The 26,280-nt window shown below is 42.3% G+C and overlaps 2 protein-coding genes and 1 non-coding gene across 7 annotated transcripts in view; 1 reads left to right on the forward strand and 2 right to left on the reverse strand.

Annotated features, from left to right (window-relative positions):
* erp44 (endoplasmic reticulum protein 44) overlaps window positions 1-5,000 on the reverse strand; it is a 12,242-nt gene extending 7,242 nt beyond the window's left edge. Inside the window, exons 1-2 of the mRNA XM_040117040.1 lie at window positions 4,799-5,000; window positions 838-910 (exon numbers count right to left, since the gene is read on the reverse strand). Of these exons, the coding sequence (XP_039972974.1) occupies window positions 838-910; window positions 4,799-4,858 (133 nt within the window). The 5' untranslated portion in view covers window positions 4,859-5,000. The remainder of the gene's footprint in view (window positions 1-837; window positions 911-4,798) is intronic.
* Window positions 4,936-26,127, forward strand: invs (inversin). Of its 5 annotated transcripts, none has more exons than XM_040117035.1 (19): window positions 4,936-5,217; window positions 6,444-6,549; window positions 12,820-12,919; window positions 13,773-13,939; window positions 15,393-15,566; window positions 16,159-16,326; window positions 16,500-16,680; window positions 17,556-17,665; window positions 18,054-18,225; window positions 19,028-19,183; window positions 19,405-19,526; window positions 19,877-19,984; window positions 20,095-20,201; window positions 20,303-20,512; window positions 21,403-21,614; window positions 21,789-22,371; window positions 22,960-23,102; window positions 25,448-25,534; window positions 25,617-26,127. In XM_040117035.1, the coding sequence occupies exons 2-19, from the start codon at window positions 6,547-6,549 to the stop codon at window positions 25,730-25,732; spliced, it is 2,919 nt and encodes a 972-aa protein (XP_039972969.1). In that variant the 5' UTR covers window positions 4,936-5,217; window positions 6,444-6,546; the 3' UTR covers window positions 25,733-26,127. The 5 variants fall into 5 exon arrangements, with proteins under 5 accessions (XP_039972969.1, XP_039972970.1, XP_039972973.1 ...); XM_040117036.1 differs by having other exon boundaries at window positions 13,776-13,939; XM_040117039.1 differs by lacking the exons at window positions 25,448-25,534; window positions 25,617-26,127 and adding an exon at window positions 24,407-24,579.
* trnat-ugu lies at window positions 25,179-25,251 on the reverse strand. Its single transcript has one exon. It is a non-coding gene; the product is annotated as a tRNA-Thr (tRNA).
* Window positions 26,128-26,280: the final 153 nt, after the last annotated feature.

The following is a 26,280-nucleotide window of genomic DNA, read 5'->3' on the forward strand; positions in this document are numbered from 1 at the left end:
TCTATGAAGGGGAAAGAAAACACAAAAAGAACACAAATAAAGAGCATTTTAGTCAGAGAAATTTATGACCAGTGACTCATGGCCATATGAATATATCTATCATAACACAGATTGGTGGAATGTCATTAAATGTTTATTTGGTGAAAAGGGCTATGAAACAGACCACATCTACAACAATGTGGGGATCATTAGAAAACAGTACATCAAAAAACAAATAAATAAGTTTCTTTCCATGTCATCCAAATAGCTTAACCACCACGATAAAGATTGGATGAATTTGTAAGAGCAGTGGCAAAACTGAGATGGCAGAAATAGGTGTGGCCAGTATGAACAAATATGTGACAGCACGGATCCAAGAACTTCACCACGTCATAGTTCAGGAGTTATAAGAAAATATAGAGCATCACGTTTAACGGTGATATCCACACCAATAACTAATTACATTATTGGCCAAGATCTTCCTTAGCCACCAAATTTCACTTAAGTCTGTTTAGTGATTTTTATGATAGCCGGCTAACTAACAGAGAGACATGTGAACAGTCTGACAAACTGGACTGAAAACATAATATCCTTGGCAGAGGTAACAAAGATGGAGAAATGAATGGGTGTCTCTTAAAGAAAACAGAGAAAAAAAATAATGGACAAAGAAGACCCGAATTGGCTATTTGGGAAATCTGCTTATTTGCTTTCTTGCCAAGAATTAGATGAGAAAGAAATACAAGGAAATAAGTACCAAGCTAAGCTAACTCTCTGCTGCCTGCAGCAAATAAGCACATTTCCCAAAGTGTCGAACTATTCCTTTAAGACACTTCTGAAGACTAAACTGTCTTGTCTTACTTAGGACGTCATCAATGTTGCCCGAGTCCAGACTAGTGATTTCTGCTTGTCCAGGAGTAGAGAGGCCCATCACCTGCAGAAACACAGGTAAAAGACAGATCAGCAGTTAAACCATAAAACACAGATATGCTGTTTAAGACAACACAGTAGGGGAGGGAGACAAAAGACTCTGAAGCTAGCTGATTAAAGACAGAGTGAACAAACATGAGTGTCAGTATACTTTAACTAGCATATCTAGAGACTGACTCAGCTGAACACCAGCTTTCACAGTGTAAAGTATCAACCGTGGTACTGAACTAATGCTTTAGTACCCATAACAAACTAATCTACTGCTTCCTGCAATCATATCAATGTAGAATACAGTGAAAACCAACAGATCTATTTTCTAGCAGCATGCAGTGATGCAGGTTTGCAATGGAAAGTGGGTGAGTAGAGCAGCTAAGATGATTCTTTAACCAGCATCTTTCTCCAACCTCTCCTGTGGGACACTCAGTGTGCCCCAGGAAAGAGACATGTAATCCCCTCCAGTGTTTCCGAGGTCTGGCCCATTCTCCTCTGCCAGTTATATGTTCCTGGTGCTTAGTTAAATATACAATAAACAATGTCACCTTTGGCCTGTCCGTGTCTGCACAGTGACATGCAAATTATAGTATGCTCTCATGATTTCCAGCATTTTCCTAACTCTTTTTTGTGTACATGTCCATGTGGACTGGAGTTTCACACAGGTTTACATTCACATGCATGCGTTACAAAATAGCATAGTAGCAAGGATTTCAACTTTGAGTAATTGTTCCTTCATGTCGACCAATTAGCAAATTTTATATTGAAAAACTAAGGAAATATAATTATGGTAATGATTTAGATGTCTCGAAAAATGTGTCAAAATGAAAAGAATGTGTACACTGTACTGTTATGTACATCTTCATTGGGACCCTGATGAAGATATATGCTAATTACTGATTGAAATGTAATGATTTTTTTCCTTTTTCCTTTTATCCTTTCACGTTTGCTTTACGACCTGTTGAGAGTTTTTTTTAAGGATATGCGTTCCGCTCTTCTTTAATAAAGTATCTGAGCACACAGTATTTTTAACTCTGTTATGTCACTCAAAACGGGTGACAAAACACAAGAACAGTAGCGCTGCATCCTTTTCATATTGTGTGTTGAGCCAACATATTTCCAAAGGTCCTCAAACTACTTCTAGTGTCAGCTGTGGAGGAAACAGTTTTGATTAGAAGTTTGATTAGGAGTTCCACCTATATGATTCAGCTCGTCTAAGTTGAAGTCTAAATCATGGAGGGTGAGCCATCCTAAAGGCTTAATTTTGACTGCATGTACTGTATTGGATTGTTATTCTTTAAGTCACTCTTTAGTCAAATAATGTCAGTACACGACACTGCACAATTTTTTGAAACAACCCTCTTTTTGTCAGATAGTTTCTCTGACGTCTTATCTGTTAACAGAACTACAACACGCCATATACTACATAGTAAAAATAATGGGATTTCAATCAATTTCCACGTTACACATTGGACAGGGTGATAAAGAGTTTTCCAAGATCCAATTATTTAATATTATCTTATCAAAATCCTCAAAATAAACTTTGGTTTGGTCTTAAACATAGCGTGGCCTTATTGCCACATAATCTATTGTGTGGTAAATGTCAAAACTGAACAAAATTTAAATCTAAGCACATCACAATAGCTACCTTCATCATTATATATCACTGACATAACATTAGCTGTTGCCTGGGGAATTCTATTTTGTGCTAGGTAAAAATAAAATCTTGCAGATATCCATTTTTCTTTTCTCTATCTTCCTCGCTGGACCCCTCAAAGAAGGATAAGGTTGTAATTATGATGTACCAACTGGGGGTTTCGTATGAAAGCGATCGGCACAGAGGAAATTTAAGGCCTAAAATGACATTCACTGGAAGGCGAAATAGGGGAAAGAACACCAAACCTGGCAAAGCGCTGACTGCCAACTGAAAACACAGACACACATAAACAAGGCAACTGTAGCCTGAATTAACTCTTTATTAAAAAAGCCTATTTTTAACAATGAAGACATCATGACAGAAGACCAAAGAAGACTGTATTCTTGAAACCTTCACTGTTACTGAATTATTATTATCAAGGTTACGAGTGCAATCCAATGTTTTTTTTTGCTACATATTGACACACAATGCCCTATAACATTACAATGCTTTAAAGTTATGCCTGCACTATCTATTTATCTGCTGTGATCTCGGCTGAGATCCTCTTCAAACAGGATATATGACAATCTTCCTCCTTGAGGCTGTGACTAACAATTATCAACATGGGTTCTAAGAAAGACTGAAAATTATCAAACAATGACACAGCCCGGGCTAGTGCTACTTCATGCTTTCCTGGGTTACCTAGATATGTGACTGAACTTACACACAAACCAGCTGTCAGAGTTGGGCCATTACTCTCCATTTCTTAGTTTACTGTGGTTAAAAAAAAAAAATTTTTTTAAAAAGCGTGCATCGCAATTTCTCAGAGCCCAAAGATATTTAATTTACAATGACATATGACCAAGAAAGGAAGCATATCTTCAGGTCTGAGAAGCTGGGACTAATCAATGCTTCGTATTTATACTTGAAAAATTAGGTGGCCGATTAACAGATTATCAAAATTGTTACAAAATTATTTTCTGTCAATTGATTAGTCATTTAGTGCTGCAACTAATAATTATTTTCATTATCGATTAGCCTGTCAATTATTTTCTCAATAAATAATTTAGTTGTTTGGGTCTATAAAATATCATAAAATGGTGGAAGAAGCTCATTGCAACTTCCCAAAAACCAAGGTGATGTCTTCATATGTCTTGTTTTGTCTTCAAATGTCTTGTGTTGTCAGATGAACAGTCCAAAACCCAAAGATATTCAGTTTTCTGTCATGAATGACAAAGAAAAGTATCAAATCTTTACATTTGAGAAGCTGTAACCAGAGAATATTGGCATTTTTTCCTAAAAAAAAAAAAATCACTCAAAATGATTAAAGGATTGTGAAAGTAGTTGCTGGTACATATCGCTTCGATTCACTAAGCAATTCATCAAGTAATTGTTGCAGCTAAGTAGAAACTGTTTCTTGAGTCCCTTTGAAAGTTGAACCGTCTCAACACTGAGGACGAAAGCCCGTGAAGTGCCCGTTCACCCTACAGTATGACACAGCTTCAGACTGGTATGAAATGCCACAGTTGCGGGGTTAGACCTGTGAAAACACTTCTCTGTAGCTCAGAGAGAACTTTTAAGTTTTCATCACAGGCCCAAACTGCGCTCTATCTAGTTCCGGGTTGTCAGCCAATAAGAATGAGCCACAACAGAGGAAGTCACCAACCGGCGAGTATCATTCAGAGATACACGATTATTCCAACAATAACTTTGTGCACCTGTACAAAAGCAAATATTAAGCCTGGGTGAACACAGCAAGCCAATGAATTCCATAAACAAAAACGGTTTAACTAACCGTGCTAGCAATTAGCATATATCTGCCTGTTGCCACTATGTGGTGGCACTTTATGCTAGCTGACTGCTTCACTCCTCAACAAAGTTGATCCAATTTCAGCTCATTTTTAAAGTTTAGAATATACAGCTTGTTATATGAGAAACATGTCGGTTATATAAAGTGGATTATGGCTGGTTATAACAGCACAGCTGACGTTACTCAACATTACCGGCTGAGTTGACACTGCAGCTGGATAACTCGATTAGTTATGGAGGTTGCTGAGTGAAACATGGTTGAAAGGCCTCCCCTGTGGACCTGGTAAATATGTGCGGCTCTAGTAGAGAATGAGCCGGCTCTCTGGTCACCTTCGCCACTTTAAAAGCCACGTCTCATGCCAGCAGAGACTGATCGGTTAGCTAGCAGCTAACCGACGTTAGCTAAAAGCGGCTAACTGTTAGAGCGCGTTGCAAAGCTGAGACACAGGGGCTTACCAGCAGTATAACCGTGACGAAGTGGATGTCCAGAGAGGGAGATAATGCTAACAGTTTCATTGTATAGTAGAGTTATTTTGGAGGAGGAGGAGGTGGTGGTGGTGTTGACTCTTCCCAGTCTGTCTCGACGCCGCTCGTCTAACCGCAGCAGGAAACTGACGGCGAACCGATCTCACGGTGACCACGGAAACGTGAGGGACGCTTCCCGGTAGTCGTTTGGCTTTATGGGTAATGAAGTTTTTGAGGTCCCTGAGACGGCTGTGCTGGACGATGGGGAAAACTTCAATCATGGCGATTTATTGCTGTGCAGTAGTTATGGGAGTTGTAGTAGTTTGTTACCAAGACGGTGGAGATTCAACGGGGCGCCTTGGAAGAAAACTTTGCAAAGATTTTCATCTGAGAGGAAAGAAAATCAAACGGTAAATATAACACCGACGAAAGAGGACTGGAAGGAACACTTTATTAAAATACAATAACATTAACGTTATACTCAGTTTATTCAATGTCACACTCTCTTTACTTCTTTACTTCGCTTATGAATAACTGATTTCTCTTGAACAGCGGGGAGTTGCATCATTATGACTTTTTGTAATACTCTCTTCGTCCTATATTTCACCATCTAGCAGTGCGTTTTGTGGTACTGAGTTTATGTAGCACAAAAAACCTGAATCAGAGAACCTTTAGGTATTCTGGTGCACAACTCTCCAAAATCCATTTTATCCCTAAATCCAGCAAAATCGTGTGTTTAGTAACAGTGGTGGAAGAAGTACCCAGGTCGTTTACTTAAGTAAAAGTAGCAATATTACACTTTAAAAATACTCTGTTACAAGTGAAAGTCCTGCATCCATAATTCTACTTGAGTAAAAGTATCCCAAGTAAAAGTACTCATTATGCACAATGGTCCGTTTTAGAGTGTTAAATTGTGGACCCCCCCCCCCAGATCTTGAAAGACATTGTTTAGAAATCATATGCACAATAGGTATTATTTTTCTAAAACCAGGTCAAAAATATAAATTTTCAGGACTTCAGGAGCTCTCTTTTAGTTTTGTTGCAGGACAAGCTACAACTTTATCATTCTTAACGATGAGCTCATGGAAATCCCAGAGCAGCTTTCCACAGCTCCACTTCTCACTAGGTCCAATAAGCTCCATAACTGAGAATACCTGCCAGGGTGTGCAGGCCCATTAATCTGTAATAGTGAATAATATTTTATAAGATATTCATTTGTCTTCTATGTAAAATCAAAGTACTTATAACTTTAGTTGTCAGATAAATGTAGTGCAGTAAAAAGTACAATATTTCCCTCTGAAATGCACTGAAGTACAAGTATAAAGTAGCATAAATTGGAAATATTCAAGTAAAGTACAAGTACTTAAAGCTGTACTTAAATTCAGTACTTGAGCGAAGGTACTTAGTAACCTTCCACCACTGTTTAGTTGCTGCTTAATCAAACACAGGCTCAAACCAAAGATTATTACTTAAACAAAAGACTTCTACACCTCATCACATTAGATTGCATTAGACTGACTAGCAAAAACAACTGGCCACTCTGAGGCAACAGTAGCAGTGTTATGCTGGCAGTTATTTGCGTGAACAGGTGGTCCGGTCTCAGTATGTGAGTGATCCTCTTTCTCTGCCCCGGCAGGAGCCAGGATCAGCGCAGGTAGGGGAGCTGGACGTGCATCCACACCCTCCAAGGATGCACTGACCTGGGAAACATCTGCTGAAGTGGCCCCCTCAACGCAGCTATGGTGAGAATCAAACACACAGAGAGCAGCTACCCAGATTTAATTTAGGGTTATAAATCCCGGAGGAGTTTTATATTCTGTAGTTGCTGGGTGTATGTGTTGGTTAGTTTAGTGTCTCCCCTGTACTTCCAGATTGTAATTCTCTCTCAAGAGTCGAGACCATTGAGGCTATGTTTAACAAATGTAATTGTGTTTGCTGTAACAGCCTAATTGTTAAGGAGATTAAGGTGGAATGTTGAATTGAATCCGAGCATTAATATTTTATGGGCTAAAGCTTTCCATAGGGGGCTCACAGTGTGTGTGCAACTCACAGATGGAGTCAGAGGAAGATTTCTCCCTCTCCCTGTCTTAATATCAGTGATGGAGAGAAAGAGGACTGGAATATCCTTCTTGAGTTGTTAATGCTAGCAAATAAGAACCAAAATAAACATCACAATAACCAGAGAATCTTCTCCCAGTATTGATTTATATCATATCTGCTGAGGTATGAAAAATTACTTGCTGAGTCACTGTATTAAAGTATATGGTAATATGAATTCAAACTGGAACACATTTTTTTGGTGCACTTCTCAAGTATTTCAGAAATATTACTGGTTAATGTGATCTTTCCTACAATATATGTCTCTAAACCATAACTTCAAAACAGTATAAATTCATAATTTTCAAACTGGATAGACAGCAATGGAATAACTCTGATAGAACTGATGTTTATAGAAAAACTACATTTTTTTTTTCTTTGTACTGGATGTGGCATAAAATAAGTACAGTGCTGGTGCAATAATTAATTGAAGATAAAGTTGGTGATTTAAAAAAAAAAAGGCACTGAAAAGTACCTTCTAAGCTATTCCTTCAGAATGAATTAGTGGATATGGACCTGAGCATTGTTCTGGTTGATTTTTTTGTGAAACTCTCATATAAAGGCCTTTATTCTGATTTGGATGTCTATCATTGTGTCAGAAACCCATATAGCTGAAGATGAAGAAATGAGATAAATGAAGCCATAAAGCTGTAAGAAGTTTAAGTCTTATACCTGATTAATGTTTTAAAGGGCTCTAGTCATTAATTTAATTACCGATTAATGTTATGATTGTCTCTTCTTTAACTGGTGGTTTAGTCTATAAATATCTCTATAAATAATGCCAGATGCATTTGACAAATTACCAGAACCAAATGCGATGGTTCAACTTCTGTAAATTGTCCAAAACACAAATATGTTCAGTTTACAATTATATGAAACAGAGAAAATATGGAAAACACTCCCCTTTTAGGAAGCCTTAATTAGTACTTGACAAATGACTGGGTTAATTAATTGATTATCAAAATTATTTATTTTTTCTGTATTTCATTTCTTTATGGATTAACAAAGATGAAGCACAGCATAATTACAGTATGTCTTCTTCTAGCACTCCTGTGAAAAAAATCACCTTTTTTACCTTGTATTCAAGGTATGCAAGGCAAATCTGGCTATTAATAGTTTTTTTTTTTTGACCAGTAACACAGAGTATACACATACAGTTTATTTTCTGAAGTAACTTTGTCTATAGATGTAATACACAATGTCCTATTACACAGCATGCAGTACACACCCATACAACTCTCCCTGAACTCTGATTTCATCTGACAAGCCTCACCCAATTTTATCCTCTCCTCCCTTTTCTGTTTTCTCCATCTTTTTCCATTTCGTATTGCTCCCATTGATTTTTTTGTTTGTTTTTCCAGCTGATTATGTCCCTGTACTCTGATTCGCCGATGGGCACATTGCTCTCTGCACTTTAATTGGACATTTAATTAGATCACAGTTTTAGTCCAATTAGACTCAGAGGTGTGGGGAAAAGGGAATGGAGGGGAGAAGAGGCAAAAGTCCCCAAGCTGGTCTCTCTCGCTCCCTTCCCCCTTCTTGCTCTCTCCCTCTCCTCTCCTCACTCTTTTTCTTCATCTGTCTTTTTCTGTCCGCCTTGCTGTCTCTCTCCCCCTCCCTCCTGAGGGTGGCTCATTAGTGATATAATGGGATGACAAAACACACAGCTCCCCTAATTCTCAGAGTGTCTCAAGCAGCAGCTGAAACACACACACAGACACAGACACACGTACACGCACATGCACACGCACATCACACACACACACGCACACACACAAGGTGACAGGAACTGTATCTGCTCACTTTTTCAGAACTTGTGTGGTTGTTTAAGGGAGTCTTTTGTTATAAACTCTTGCACTCTTCCTCCCATTTGGTACTGAAGCCATGAGGGGGTAGGCAAAAGGGTTTTGAGACAGAGCCTGGGTGTTATTAGTCCTCTGATTAATCTCCAGCACCGACTGACAGTCACCGCAGCATCAGCCAGTCCACACACAAACACTCACACACATACCGCAAACATTAACAACATGCTCGGCAGAACCCTATCGACTCAGTGGAGTGCTCCGGTATGATATCGCTACATCTAATGAGACTAAGATAAGCCTCATTAGCAGTAGCGCTCTCTTACATGTTACTCAAATGCAGGGCTATTCTGCACTAGTTTTAGTTCCATTATTGTCCCGCCCTCTTCCCTTTTTTGTTGTCATAGTCTTTGCACAGAGCTCTGACTCACAGCATAAACAACACTGTGCCCCAGTGGGCGAAAAACACATGGGCAAATGTAAACACACACTAACACACCGCCAGATGCACACAGTTACGCTCAGGTGTAAGTCCTCGGAGGACACAAGTCAATCTCTGTGTCTCTCAAGCAGTCACACACACCATCTCCTACCCTCCACCCTCTACTGGGACTGATACCAGCCTCTACTGTGTCTCCTACTCTACACACATACACTCACACATCCTACACGGCATGTCTGCATCACTGATTTGTGTGTTTTCTCTCTATATGTGTCTATATACGCATATGTGTGTGCATATATATCGATGGTGTGTGTGAACGACAGGCAGCAGGCAGGGGTGTTTTAGCCACAGGCGTAACCACCTGACCCCCGTGGCTGTGAGATTGACAGCTGTGGTCCCGCCTAATTGCATTACTCTCCCAGGTGATTGGCTCACACCCTGGGGGCTCATTTGTCAGAACGTATTGTGGTAATGATGTAAATCAGCAGATCTATGTGTCGCTCAGCCTTCTCCCCCCCTGCTGATTGGCCCTGCTGTGCCCCAGGACTCGGCCTCCAGCTGAGGGAGCAAGCTCATTGGTCCTTGGGGAACCAGGAAGTCCCCTAGAAATAGGGCTTTACAGATTGGGCATCCCTGTGGGTTTATATTATTCTTCCTCCCACCTCTTTACCTGTCAGTCAAAACGCAGGGACCGAACCCTGCAGCCTCTATCTCCTATTGGAGACATAGATACACACACACATTCACAGAGACACACACACAGAGACACGTAAGTGGTATAGGCACCCATAATAACCCCATGTTAACTAAGACCCTAAACACACTGTTAAAATTAAAATAAACGGTACAAAAACATGCTTATTTAAAAACTCTGTGTGTGTGTGTGTGTGTGTGCGTGTGTGTGTGTGTGTGTGTGTGTGTGTGTGTGTGTGTGTGTGTGTGTGTGTGTGTGTGTGTGTGTGTGTGTGTGTGTACTGTATCTGTGTATGTCTGCTTGGCTACAATTGAAATAAAGGCCACAGGCTCAGACTCCGTTCCCCACTGCTTACCCAGCATTCCCTAGCTATGTTCTCTATCAAAAGCAGACACCTTCACAGTGACAGGCAGCTAGAGAAACATATAGACAAACACACCACTCACACACTCACAAACACACACACACACACACTTTAACTCCCTGGTTTCTTTACCTGTCTGTCTGAACAGCACGCGTGTGGTGTGGGTGTATGTGTGTGTGTCAGGTGGCAGCAGTGTCTGCATGCGCAGCACTCCTGTAGTGTTGCTGAAAGGTTTTGTGGGAGTGTCTAGGTTCTTTGTTAAACTCACTGTGGTTATATCAGGCAGAATATGAATAAAGACTAAATAATGTCAGCATCAGCATGAATCAATACTTACACAGATGTAAAATCACTTGGTCTGGACCTCAGTCCGTGATCAATGGTTTTCTCTGAGTTATTGTCTTCATATTAACAAGTGGAATGCTCCCTGAGGAACACTTATGAATGGCTAAATGAGAGCACTCCACACCTCTCAACAGGACCCCGTGTTGTTTTTACACCCTCCTTTGTTTGATTTCAGACACTGTATTGCAAAAGCCTTTTTAGCCAAATTTGGATGCACCGTAGGTGTTTCCAAAACACTCAGGCCCTCATGAAACTCTAATTGCCTGCTCTTGGCAATATCAATGTCCCTCACACAGGTTCAAATATCGACAAATGTCCCTCCCTGTCAGTGTTTGGCCAAATTATAACTTTTTTTCTGCATCTAAGATTATTCATAAATCAATTCATATTTTATTGTAGCAGCTGGGGGTTTAAATATTGACTCCAGAAATGCAGGAAAAGATCAAAATAAGTCAACAAAACTAAAGGAAAGTTCGGAATAAGCTCTGGACATGATTGAAAAGTAGCACAGCAAATATCTGATCGTCCCATTTAGTTCTCTGCGTAACAGGACGTTAACGTCAGAAACATATTACTCTTTCTAAAGTGCAACTTGGCATCTCTGTTATATCTGCATGTGTGAAATATTAGTATATGCAGACTGTATGTGTGTACGAGCGCATGCACATGCATAACTGACTGAGTAATCATTGTAAATTAGAGATGTTTAGAGATGTTTGTGGTTGATTTTGGTTAAGTCCCTGTAAAAACTCTCTCACGGAAAATAATTTCCCATGACGTGGCACATGTGCCAAACACGCACACACCGACACACTCATACGCACCTTAAGTGCCGCAACTACCATCTTTCCCTCCCTCCCTCCTCCTTTATGCACACATAGACCTACTTTGCAGTAAATGTAGTAACTAACCTGTTTTAAGTGTCCACCACTACTTGGCAGAGCGTGAGAAAGCAGCAAGTATGATGTGTAATTGCCATGCTGCACGCAGTGTCTACGGGAGCACTCTTTATGAGGTGATGGCGGGGAGGGCGAGGGGGATGAGAGGGAAGGATGGAGGACACCAGCATATTTCCTCCTCCCTTCACATCATTCAGTTTTCTACCAAGAATTTAAAAGTTCTAAGGGTGAAACTGAAGTAATGAACCTGCCTATTCTTAATCAATAAATCCTATCTGTTGTATTGTATAAAACCACTTTATACAGTAAGTTTCATACGTAGTGAATCAGCTCTATTTGTGTGACCGTTAATGAAAATGTCTTGGAGAAATCTCAGATTGTGGCAGAGTTTGTGCCTCCAGCGTTTATGTGTTTAGGGGCAATAATTGATTTCTGTGTTGTGCCCCGCAGGGTTTATCCCACATCTCTAAAACCACACACACATGCGCGCACGCACGTACACGCATGCACACACACACACACACATGCACACACACATATAGCAAGGCATGCTGCAGTATTAATGAGACATGAATAAGACATGAAGAGAGACCCCCCTCTTACACGCTCACACAGGGTCTCCCCCTCCCATGCTGCTTCCTGTCTGCAGCTTACCCAGCTTTCACTGGGCTCTGGTTAAGTGGGGCCAGGAAGAGATTTAACCCCCTCAGCAGGAGCAGACACACACACACTCACACGTACACACAAGCGCACGCATTCAAGCGTGCACGCACGCATTCAAGCGTGCACACACACACTCCCTACTGTCAGGAAACATTAGGTCACTTATTACGATATCGGAAAATATCTGTTTTATTGTGTAGCAGACTGCTAACAGAGCTTCAGGTGTTTAACTGGCTGAAATATGATTGATGTTTAAGAATAATAATTTTACGGTTGCTCCTTTATGGCTCTAATCTATTAACGTAGGCTACAGAAAAAGTCTATAAACTAACTGATTGAGCTTGAGGTGTACATTGATACTATTTGGGAGATTAAAAAATGGGGCCTGTGCATGTGGCACTTACCTAATATTACTTTTAATTTAGTTTTTTGTTTTTTTTGGGGGGGGGCTGGAAGTGATTTTGAGATTTCCATTTTAACGTATTTCATTAGCAGTATCCATTAAATCCTGGCCTATTGTAGCCTATAACATACCATTATGCAGGAACTACTTAATTGTAACTGCATCCATTTGTGGGGTGTGCTTGTGGCTAAATGAATGGAAAGGACTCAGCTTAATGTCATCGTATTAAACACCTGATAAGTAAGCTGAGTGTATGTTACTGTAGGCTGAGTTGTGACCTTCCATCTGTTTGTGTTGTAGGCCTCAGCGACGACTAGCCAGGGACCTGCCTCTCTGGGCTCCCAGGTTCATGCTGCAGCTGTCAACGGAGATAGGAGCGCCCTCCTCAAACTCATCACAGGTGAGCAGCACACAAGCAATCAGTCTCTAAATCATATTACAGGTTCATTCACTATCTCATCTGTATCAGGAATTTAGGGCAGGGCCCTATGATTTTATGATATGCATCTTAACCACTCGTCCACCAAGACACCCCAAGCACACAGGTTCAGTTCATATTAATATGCAGTAATGTAATGTTGTTTTATTGATTTCTATAAGGAGAGTTTCTTTGCATTTAGCGCATCTGCAGAAAGGTCAAAGTGGAGGGTTAGTTGCAGCAGCTGTTTGGAGTCTTGGGTTTTGCGCAGACAAACTACATCAGCATGGATGCTGGAACCATGGTCCTTCTGCTACAGGATGGTCCACCCCACTGTGGAAGTGCTGACATGATCCGGCCTTTTAGCAATGTTGCTATTTAATAATGAATATGTAGAAAATTGATTCTTACTCTGGCATAGAATAGAAACGTGGCAAAAACATATATGAAGAACATCACATGATCATTGCAAATTCTTTTAAAAAGTAGGTAACATGACACTCCAGGTTATCAGTGTTAGAGTGGTTCCTTACTTCCAGCTGCTCCAAATAAATTGATTTATGTTGAAAAGTGGAAGTGGAGGTCTTATTAAACTGATGTTTTAAAAGACTTCATTTTAAGTACAAGGAGTTGCCTTTTAAAAACAGGTTATAACATTCCATCACAAGCCACATAATTATACTTTCTATTTATATGTTGAGCTGAAAATCCAACACATATTGACCCAAATCTTGGTTTGGATTAACACTTACCCTCAGTCTTAAAACTTCATCTGTGCTTTGCGTGTATCTGTCTGTCCGTTTATGTGTGTGTGTTTGTGTGTGTGTCTGCGTAGCAGAGCCCCTACTGCGCGACCGTGAGGACCAGTTTGGCCGGACCCCTTTGATGTACTGTGTGCTCGCTGACCGCCTGGACTGTGCAGAAATTCTGTTGAAGTCCGGAGCCTCGGTCAACAAGACCGACCACAGCCAGCGCACTGCTCTACACCTCGCCGCACAGAAGGTACGGACATCCGTAAATACACAGGCATAAATAAAAAGCAAACAAAAATGAGTATTATACCTGTAGTGGCCCTTTTTACGGCATAAAGTTGACAGTTAATTCACAAGAATTGATGTTGGTGGAATTATAAAGCTGGAATGAATATGTGAATATAAGAGGAGGTGTGATCCCATACAGGTTTAATGGCAAAGAGAACTTTTGACAGACCATAAGCTCCACTGGGAAGCCAGTGCCCCCTAGTGGTTGAGGTTGTGGCCTTAGGGCTTGTGGTGGGGAATATCAACCGATTTATAATTCTGCCACACAAACGCTGTAGCTATGACTTTCACTGACACACACTCTTATAAATAAACAATCATTCGGCTTTGAGAAACGAGTGTTTCACGGCATTTTGGCCTCTGAAACCTATGAAAGAAGAGTGACTTAATGTGCTTTTCACTTGAGTCTAGGACCAGTCAGGAGAGACTATATAATATAAACTAATGTAAAACTAATATTAATGAGAACTTCTCTAGACAGGGTGGGCTGTTTTCTCTAGAGGGATATAGCATGAGAACAGCGGGATGTAGTACTAATAATATCTCTTTACAACTCAGGTATTTATCGGGGCCTTCTTTTATGGGAGTGTACTGATAGAGGATCATAATATCATTGAAGAAAGAGGGGAGGTAATAGGTTACTGAGGTCTGTCTCATTGATGGGGAGTGTGTGTGTGTGTGTGTGTGTGTGTGTGTGTGTGTGTGTGTGTGTGTGTGTGTGTGTGTGTGTTGGGGGTGGGGGATGCTAGTGATGGGAAGCCCTGTCTCTTTGACATCTGATCAATATGTTGCTGAGACAGCGAGAGAGGCCAGGGATTACTGATCTAATTGGACAGAGAATAGGGAGGATTGGCACACACCAACACACACACACACACACACACACACACACACACACACACACACACACACACACTCACAGTCTAGATGCATGCTCACACACAAGATAGATCTGTCAGGCTGTGGCGTAGTGGTCACGGGAAGGCAAATATACAAGACACACTCACACGTGTACACAGTCATGCCCACATGGGGACACACACAAACCGCGACAGCTGTTGCACAATACATCAACCGGCGGCCTGGTGGTAAGAGACCGAAACTGAGGATGACGATGGCGATGGTGTGGAGAGGACGACAGGTAGAGAGTGGCTGCTCTGTCAGGCAACAGAGCAGCTGTTTACTGTTTAACAGCTCATCTCACGCACTGAGCAGAGACAGGAGGAAAGGAATGAAGATGGATGACCTGCGGATTGAACCAGACACCGCTAAAAACCTGTGAAGTCTGTGTGTGTGGGAGTGTGTGTGTGTCATTGCTGCTGGCTCATGACTAATACTGAGGACTGGTGATTTCTGAGCTACTTTTTAGCAATGTTTTTCGAGTGTGTGTGTGTGTGTGTTTGTGTCTGTTGCAGGGGAATGTGCGTTTCCTGAAGCTGCTGCTGTCCAGGCGTGCTAACTGGCTGCAGAAAGATTTAGAGGAAATGACCCCGCTCCACCTGGCCACCCGACACCCCTCCCCAAAAGCCCTCGCCCTGCTGCTCAAACACATCGGACCTGGAGAGGTTGACACACAAGACAAGAACAAGGTGCTGCTGTACAATTACAGGTTTTGAGAAAATTGCTTGTCTTCAGTCAGAAACCAACCAGTCTGGGCGTCTGACCAATAACCTGCAAAGAGATAACTGACTGACTGACTGAAAATAGTCCGTTAGAAGCAGCAGAAATTTGAGGTCATACACACATGAAAACAGAGAGGCACACTAACACAGCAGTGAACGATTTAACAATCTGTGGCTTTGTCCTGTGTTCGGCTGATAAGACCACAAACACACAAACACACAGTCTCCTCTGTCTGTTGGAGCTGATCTGTATCTGACATCAGTAGTTAGTTTTGTAATAATCCAATATGCATCATCATGTCAGATGACAGTGGTTTCAGCAAATCTCAGAATAGCTCAGTAGCCGTCATGCAGGCAGTATCTGGGTTACGATCTCAGCCCACTGCTGGATCTTCAGTATGATCTTTGTGTAGCACGTTGCCCTCATATTTCCTGGCCATGACATAGTGTAGTAATTCTGTGCACATAAATGGAAACCTGGTGTAACAACAGCCCCCTCTGTTTTCAACTCCATTCATCATCTCTGACTCTCCCTTTTCATTTCTCTCTCTCTATGCAGCAAACTGCTTTACACTGGTCAGCGTTTTATAACCGACCAGAACACGTTCGCCTCCTGATCAAGCATGATTCCAACATCGGCATCCCAGACAGTGAGGGCAAGATCCCCCTGCACTGGGCCGCACACAGTCAGGAGCCCAGCGCCACACAAACTGTCCGCTGTATACTGGTACACGCCATTGTGCGCACACACATGCACACAACTGAATTTGTCGTCATCCTCTATCCTCACCTGTCAATCTGCATGTCTTTTTCCTTTTCTGGGGTTGTCTGTGTGTGTGTGTGTGTGTGTGTGTGTGTGTGTGTGTGTGTGTGCGTTTGCGTGTGTGTTCATTTGTGAAGGAGGCAGCTCCCACTGAGTCCCTGTTGAACTGGCAGGACTATGAGGGGCGGACGCCCCTGCACTTTGCTGTTGCTGACGGTAACGAGGCAGTGGTGGAGGTGCTGACATCTTACGAGGGCTGTAATGTGACAGCTTATGATAACCTCTTCAGAACACCACTGCACTGGGCTGCTCTGCTCGGTGAGTGAACACATGTCCTGAATGTGACCTGCTGCAGCTTGAATAACAGCTATGTGCTGAAATGAAAGATTTCAGTCTATGTGCAAATTATGTCCCCTTTCCCACAAAACACAATTTTCATTTGAAGAATTTCTACACTGGTTAGCTGAGTCAAAGCCAAAATTGACTAGTTATTACCAGTATGATCAAATTATGTTTAATTTATTCTTAGCCAATGTTGGTTTTTTTGTCGGTAGGTCCACCCCTTTGCTCCAGACTGAAATCTCAACAACTATGAGGGGAATTGCCATGAAATATTATATAGACATCCACTGACCCGAAGGAGGACTCCTCGTGACTCTGTTCTAGCTCCCATAGCTTAAGTTTTCTCAGAAATTAGATTTGTCCAACACATTGGCTCATGACCAAATACCTGCAAAACCAGTGACAATCACATCAGCCTCAGCTGTAACTCAGCTGTGTTTAGCGCTAAATAGCAAATGTTGGCATGCTAACACACTAAACTAAGATGCTGAACATGATAAACATCATACCTGCATACCATATTGTCATCATGAGCATCTTAGGATGGTGATGTTAGCATTTTGTTAAAAAAAAACAAGTCTTATTTCTTTGGGTTTGGGTTTACAACCCGTTTTTATAGCACCACACGAAGACAAATTGTTAGTAATTGTATATCAAATAGTGACAGTTGAATTATGTTGACTTAATGAGGGGTTTCTCCTGTTCTGTTCACGGTTTTGTTAAGTAAACAAAAAACTATAAAGTGCCTTTGTAGGACAGTACAGCTGAGCAATTATCTCAGCTCCTTACATACTTACTGTATGTCCTTTTCATCATCTGTCACCCCACTAATGTAAACGTGTGTTTTTCAGGCCATGCCAAAATTGTCCACCTGCTGCTGGAGAGAAACACATCAGGCACTATTCCCTCAGACAGCCAAGGAGCGACACCTTTGCACTACGGAGCTCAGAGCAACAATGCTGTGAGTCACACGCCGTCTCATTCCGTATGTTCTGTATCCTTCTGACAACGTAGGGTTGCTAAGACAAGATATGTTAAGATTCTAAACTTCTAATGATTTTAAAAAGAAGGTCAAATTATGGGAATTAATGTATATTATGTATGGGAAATCTGAAAATGTAAGTTTATTTTTCTACTTATAATTTGTATACAGTTCTTTGCAGTTTGACTTGAGTGATTTCAGTAATGATAATCAATGTGTTTATTTTATTGGTGTGGAATAACAATTAGTTATTCTTTTCACATCAAAGACCACTATGGAATTAATTTTCATCCCAGATGTGTGTGATTCAGTGTCCAGATAGAAGATAAACTAAACTAAATGTAATTGTCCGTCCATGTGTGAGTAGGAGACGGTTGGTGTGTTTCTGTCCCACCCCTCGGTGAAGGATGAACCTGATCTGGAGGGGCGGACAGCCTTTATGTGGGCCGCTGGGAAGGGCAGTGATGATGTCATCCGCACCATGCTGGCCCTCACCCCTCACATTGACATCAACATGGCCGACAAGTACGGCGGCACCGGTGAGCACCTGAGAAACAAGAGGTGGAACTGAGGCTCCTCTGAAATGCTTTGACCCCACCCCTCTGTCTTTTTCCGGGGAATGGTGACATAAACTTCCCTGGTCATGTTACCTTACACATACACAACCACACACCTTTATCCTTGTTCTGTTTGTCTTTTCAGAGTGTGACCTGCCCTTTCATTTTAGGGTAGGGATGATGATGGTGATGTCACAGGGGATTCCCCCCAAGGTGCTAGAGAGACTCTTGGGGGGGGGGGCTATACTGTCAGCAAAATTAGCGTGAGCTCCCTGAATAGACTCCCACCACTGCCAGCAATGTCCTCCGACAAACACACACACGCAGAAACGCTCTGACCCCCAGGCTGTTCAGACATATAATCTCCATGGCGATGGCCCCTCTGCTCAGCCACACGGTCATTGTTTATGCATGCATAACATGCAATGGTTGAGTCATGCTAATGAGACGGTGTGAAGGGCAGTGGAGCTGACTGGTGCCCAGATCACTTCCATGCACTTGACTCTAGTCTGTACTGTCTGGGGACCGAGGGGCGGGGGGGCCAAGCCATGAGGAGGCTTAAGTGTGTTGCTCCTCATTAAATTTGTCTGTCTGTTTAACCCTCCATTGACCAGGCTTTAGCTACAGCTCTAGAGGACCTGCAGTCAAGGGGATGAGGGAACAAAGAGGAGGCCGATGAGGGGGTAGCAGTTGTCCTAAGGGTGTTTATCACCCAGTTAGATTCAGAACCTTGTATTCTTGTCTCAGGGTATTTTTGTAAGTCTATGTGTGTGTCTTCACTTAGCACTCCATGCAGCCTCTCTGTCAGGCCATGTGAGCACAGTGAAGCTGCTGTTGGAGAAGGGAGCGATGGTCGATTCCCTGGACGTGATGAAACACACGCCGCTGTTTCGCGCTTGCGAGATGGGACACAGAGATGTCATACTCACACTCATAAAAGGTGGGTGTAATTGATACACACGTGCAACCGTCCCAATAATTATACATTCTCATTTTCAGTACCACTGTGTTCTGATGTTCGTATTTACTGACCATTCTAGAGTCCCTGCAGTATTGTTGTCCATGTTGAAGGAAGTAAAGATAATTTAAGTGTTGTACACCATAAGTCTTTATGTAAATCAGTTAAATGCCTCAACTGAAATGTAACTGTTCTGATTAAAGGTTCTGCACATGTGGACCTGGTAGACGTGGACGGTCACACTGCTCTGCACTGGGCTGCCCTGGGAGGAAATGCTGAGGTCTGCCAGATACTGATGGAGAATGGGATTAGTCCTAATGTACAGGTATGAATGCGCATACTCGATTACACAACTGCAGAGCAACAGAAGCTCTCCTTAGTAAACATTGTTGGAATCCATGTTTCTCTTAGCTGTGCAGCTCTTGCTTTCCATCCTTTTTTTTTTTTTCTTTAAATATACACTCACATTTGCTATGATACACAGCTGGTTAGCTTTGACTACACTGTGGGGAGCTTTCTATCCAGGATTGTAGATAGGTCCATCACATGGAAGTTAAATCTCCCTGTGTACTTCACAAGCAATGAATATAAAATCACAGTCGACTTCATAAATCCTGTGCTACTCTTGTAATTGTTTTGCACTTGGCTGTTAAATATTTGACTACTGCTGGACAGGACCAGGCAGGACGGACTCCTCTGCAGTGTGCTGCTTATGGCGGCTACATCACCTGCATGGCTGTTCTCATGGAGAACGATGCTGATCCAAACATACAGGATAAAGAGGTAAGGATCTTCTCACATTTCCACAAATGGAACAACGCTTCTGCTTACGTTGTCAGAGCTTTTGGACACAATTGGAGTGTGAATGGATGCTTTTCTTTATGGGTGCACAGGGGAGGACTGCTCTCCACTGGTCATGTAACAATGGCTACCTGGATGCTGTGAAACTGCTGCTCGGCTACAATGCTTTTCCTAATCACATGGAGCACACTGAGGAAAGGTGAGGGCAGAGCCATTCACCAAGGCGACAGAGGTGAGGAGACAGTTAAGTGGAAGTGGGAAAACGGATCCATGAATGACACTGGTGTTTGCTTTGAGCAGGTACACACCTCTGGATTACGCTCTGCTGGGGGGGCACAGTGAGGTGACTCAGTTCATGCTGGAGCATGGTGCTCTCTCCATAGCAGCCATTCAGGACATCGCTGCTGCCTCCATCCAGGCTGTCTACAAGGGCTACACCGTCCGCAAGGCCTTCAGGGAGAGAAAGCAGCTCCTCATGAGGCACGAGCAGCTGCGCAAGGATGCAGCCAAGTGAGTGATAGGTGTACACACACACACACACACACACACACACACACACACACACACACACACACACAAACATATTTACATGAACCCAGACATACACAGAGCCGCGCACATACTGAAGCCTTAGTCATTGTTTCTGTGCTTTGAAGATGCTTGTATTCATGGTGAGGCACTTATAAATTACCCTCTCTTTGTCACACAATACCATTTGCATTTTACCTTTATGTGCATTGTGTTCACCTCTCATTCCTATTTCTGTCCTCATTATCTGTCTCTGTCTTCCTTCTCTCACCCCTATAGGATCAGTCACACTCTTTCCATATCTATCTTTCTTTCTGTCATCCCTGCACACACATGTGTCTTCTCCCTGTCTTTCTCTTTTAACTTGTTCTCCTTTTGTCATTTGCTCACCAGTCTCACCTTTCATTGTCTTACACGATGCTTTTGAGAAGTAAATTTGTTTTAAGAGGGCACACTGACTTCAGCTTTCTATTCTTGGTCATTTAATTAGGCAGTTTTATTGAGATGAAAGTCAGACATCTTTCTTTCTAATCATATTTTTTTCCTCGATAGAAAACCAAGTTGTGACCAAATGCATAAACTTGTATTGTCTTGACATGTACCAGAAAGCTGCAATTTTTACCTGTATGTACTGTCTGTTTAAACATTATAATAAAATATTTAAACAGCTTAAAATTCGAAAGATTATAAGTAGATATACAATCTAATGATGTACATTAACCTAAATATACCCATCAAATTTCAAAAAGGGAAGAAAGTGCATACATTTACAACAAACTAAACTTTTTTTCACCTGGACCCTGTCTGTTCACGTGGTGTATTTCACACACAATTATATGCCGTGATTAGGTCCGACCACTCTTTGTATTTAGGAAACGAGAAGAAGAACAGCGGAGAAGAGAAGCCGTGCAGCAGGTTTCAGTGTCCACCTCAGAGAAATGGAAGGTTTCTTTAGTGAGAGCAGAGCAGGAAAAGCTCTCCTTAGTCAACATTATAGAAGACTTATCCATGAATGACTCTGTGGTTGAAACGAAGAAATCATCCAAAGCTGAACGCACGAGGAGCAAAGAGGAGAGACACAAAGGTATAAATGTGCAGAAATCTTTAAAGTGGTTATGATGCAGCTTGCAGTTTGAACTGTGAATGATAATGGGTTAACAGTTATGATGTTGTTTCAGCATTACAGATTACAATAACTTATGTCTGAGAAATGTTTCTTATTTGTTTATCAAAATGCCTTTTACTTCCACCTCCCCAGCCCACAAGAGCAGATCCTCCAGAAGAAGTAAAGCAGCCGAACCACATGAGGTTCCTGAGGCTTTAAGCCACCACACTCATGTTACCAGTGACAGAGTGCCCGGTGCTCCCCAGCCCACCAGGCTGAAAGAACTTCTTTCCCCTGCCAGCTGCAGCCAGCCACCCAGCCTCAAACCCAGACCACCTTCCATGCCCAGAGTCAGGGAACGACCTTCCTCAATAACAAGCACTTCTTCCACAAGTGTCTCCTCTATGGACCAAACTGAGGCCAGTTTCAGAGAATGCATCCCCCTAAAAAACAGAGACGCTCTCATGAGCGTGCAGACCGCCCCTGGCAAGACTGATCCCCACACCTCTCCACAAAAACACAAAAACCACAAGGAGCAGACTTCAGAGAGCGCCGCCACCAAAGACCAAACTCACATGCCCTCATTAAGAAGCAGTTCATCTTTAGACCACAAAAGCCCATCCAGAAAGACTGGCACACATGCACCAATCTCAGCACGCACACAGAAAGGACACGACAAAGAGCAACGCAGGAGGAGGAACGAGGCTGCACGCATCATCCAGCGAGCCTGGCAGAGGTGAGTTTACATGTTTGCGTTTCGGTTTGTACCTGGAGGGGTGATCAGTAGCTGAAGCTTCTGTGGCTGTGGGAGATGGCAGTGCCATGTGGTGCCCACATGTGCCCTCTCCATCATACATGCCAACTGGTTCTCGTCTCTCCTGTAACACCGCCCCATCTTCGGTCTGGATGCCATCAACACTTGAGCAGCGGGGGGGAGAGCGTGGGAGATGGGTGAAATAAGGAGGCAAGGGACAGACGGGCTATAATCTAGAGCTTTCATACTGATTTAACAAGAGGCTAAAAGTTCAACCGTGCTGCTCTAATCGCTACCAGCAGCCTCTCTTTGCTTTTCTCTCCCTCTTACACACTCAGTGTTTCTCTTAGATGCTGCCAGTACACTGCAGGAGGCCCTCTGTTTCCATTCAGCTTCACAATTACATTCTGTATGTGCTGCCTATTAACTGCCTTGAATAAACTCTGTTTACTTTGTTTATGCTTAGTGAGTATTAGTGTGAGGATTTGCCAGCTTTTGGACCTTTGAACACCGTCTGAGATATTTTTTTATTGAGCATGTGAATGCGCTTGCGTGGATATGTGTCGGCAGGTTCCACGCACGCAGACGGAGAGAGGTAAAGGCCTGCGAAGAGGTGGAATCAAACCATGCCCAAAACAGGAAGAAGATGGATATCAGAGCTCCACCTGCTAAACCAGCTACGAGTAAGAGCTCTGTGCTTCAAAGTATCTATGGTGAGATTATTTCCATACCATATTTGTGATCAACTTTTTATTGAGATATACATTCTGTTGGCAGTTCATTGGGTACACATAGCTAAAACTAATGCAGAACAGTACAGTAAATCCTCCTTTCGTGAAGGTTATAATGTTTTTGTTGAAGGTCATTGTGAAGGTCATTGTGGAGACTGCAATTTGTGGTAGTGTTGAACTAGGTTCCGTTATGTTGGCAGGTGTTCCTATTATTTTGTCCACCCCATTCAAGTCAGTGAGGGTAGGCTAAACAACAGAACAACCAGAAAACACAGGCAGTTGTTGGAGCAAAAGGAAAAATAGCCAAATAATAAAACAACCTTAAACACTTACAAAATTCCACTTACACACACACACGAAACATGACACGCAGAGATCCCCCCACCCTTTCACCAGTAGAGCCCCCTCCCCAAACCACCAACCCCTCCTGAACCACTAGACTAATATTACACTGAAAGGAATTTGATATTATGTACAGTATCTCTAAACGCACACGTGTATTTGTCAGTTGCATGGGCTTCAGTGGAACTTACTTGCGGACACTGCTGCTATTGTTAATGTACCGTGATTAATCACTTTTATGGCTGGTATTTATGTGCCTTTATTAGAGATTTGACAGTAGAGAGATGACAATATCAACAACGTTTTCATGCTTTTATTATAGATTTGGTAGTGGAACAGTGACCAGAAATGATGGGTAACAAAGATGCAGCATGACATGCATCAACTTGAACCAGGAACCTTGCAGTTTATGGGTGGTACTTTAAACCCCTAGGCCACCAGGATGTTTAGTGAATTGATTAGCATCACACACTCAGCAGCAGTTTTCGTCATCGAAACCATAGCTTTTCAATTTCATGAAAACCCCAACATTGTAAACATACCTAGATTTTGTGGGATTAAAGCTGGAAATCAGGATGGTTGTCTTACCAGTGTAGAAGACGCTGTAAGTGACTAATTCTGGAAAGAGGAACCCGTGTAAATGTCTGGGTGATTCTTGAATCCACATACCAGGACAGTATGAGCCTGGTTGCCTGTGTGGAACCTCTGGTAGGGTTTCGCCCGACAGACAGGCTTGACCTTCATCACACATCACCAGGTGATGATGGCAGGACAGACAGAAACCTTGCTGCGCCAAAACATACAAGCACGCACGCCATCTCTGCTCACAGATGGACAGATAGACCTCCTCACTCAAACCCACCCTTCTGACGTGGTTTTCCCCTCCCCCTTCTCACCACACCTCCCTCTCTCTCCCTCTTTCCCTCTTTCTCTCTCTCTGACAGTCCTGGCACTGTGAAAAGTTCAGAGCTGTCAGGGGGAATGTCAGACGACTGCGTAGAGCTATCTGCAGAACAAACACACACACACACACACATTCATGAGACTGATTCTCTCATTTGTGCCCTAATTTTTTTCTGACACACAACTCTGGACTGGGTCACACGGCTCGCTTAATCATCATGAACAGTTTTTTAAATTATTAATTATTATTATTATATCTATGTGTAGCAACACACATGGAGAGATAAATTTAATTTTTCCATCACAGATAACAAAACTGTCAAAGAATGGCAGTGTGCAAGTCTGATTGATTTATCGATTAAATAAATAACATACCTCTGCACTGCAGTGCAAACATTTGTCGTAAAAATTATTTATTTCCACTGTGGTCCTTCAACACTATTACTATTACTATTACTATCACTTATACTGTACATACAAATTGAAGTGCTGAAGTTTGCATGTTCCACTTCTCTTCAGAACATAAACCAGGCACCAAGCTACTGAGATCATTTTTTAAGTTCTCTGACATGATCAACTTCAGAGCTATTAGAAGATTATTCTATTGATTATTCTATTGTGTTAATAAAATAATTATGGATAAAACATATCCTACAGGTCAAACCATATGTGAAGCAGTATTAAATCTGTCGAAGTATCTCTAGTAAAAGAACTGCGAGCACCTCAGTCAGTGACAATTACTTCCCTTAATACACTGGCAGTGTAATAATTAAGGTGTTTATTTATGCTTTTTAAGGGTAAACAATACATTTAAGGCCCCAGCGAGATTTGAACTCGCGACCCCTGGTTTACAAGACCAGTGCTCTAACCACTGAGCTATAGGGCCTTCACTGTGACCAAAACTGTTAAATGGAAAAATAAAGACTACGCCCTGAACAATCATGGGAGTGTAACTAGATCAACCAGTTACCGGAGCGTCCCAAGCTTTGTTATGCAGCACCAGCTGGATGAATTCAGAAACTGCTGACATAATGTAAGTAAATGGAGATATCATCCAAACAATTTTCTTTACTGTTCTTTAGGCAACTCTATGGCCAGACGAGGGCGTTCACTTCGGGGCTCTCAGTCTCAGTTGCTCCTGGACATGCCGCTACGCACCCAGAGCCAGTGTAAGTGTGTGTGCATACACAAAGACACACTTCAGATCAAATTCAAGTCTCTAAAAGGTAGTTTTATGTGCTTATTTTACAGTGAGCAGTATAGACTGTGTACACCTGACTGATGCGGTGGATCAAGCCAAGCAGTACTCTTACCACCTGAGACCACATAGTGCTGGACAGGGGACCAGAGGACGCGGAAAACATTGAAGCCACACACACACCCACACACCCACACCTCGTTCTTTGATGTTTTCTCAGCTGGCTGGTGGCCTTACCTCTATAGAATTACTATACACATTGTTCACTCAATGTGCCAAGCTTTCTAAAATTAAGCCATATGACATCAGAGCCATGACCTCACAGGGTGGGGTTAAGTCTACAGAAATGGTGTGTGTAAAAGATAACCTTTCATCCATTGTGGAAGGAACACATACACACTCCATCTCCCTCGTTCTCCATCGCTCTCGCACACACACTGAGATAACCTTTCCTCCTGCTGTGGAGAATGAGGCAGTCTATCAACAGCCGGTCATACAGATAGCCCACCTGCAGCCACAGACACACATACATACACACACACACACACACACACACACACACACACACACACACACACACACACACACCCGCGCATGCATGCACACAAAAACACACACACGTACGTACACACACACACACACACACACACACTACACACTACACATCAGTCCGGTCTTTAAGTGCTTTCCTTCTCAAGAAAAAGACGAATTTCTGAA

This window comes from Xiphias gladius, chromosome 22 (assembly GCF_016859285.1).
Source record: "Xiphias gladius isolate SHS-SW01 ecotype Sanya breed wild chromosome 22, ASM1685928v1, whole genome shotgun sequence".
NCBI lineage: Eukaryota > Metazoa > Chordata > Actinopteri > Istiophoriformes > Xiphiidae > Xiphias > Xiphias gladius.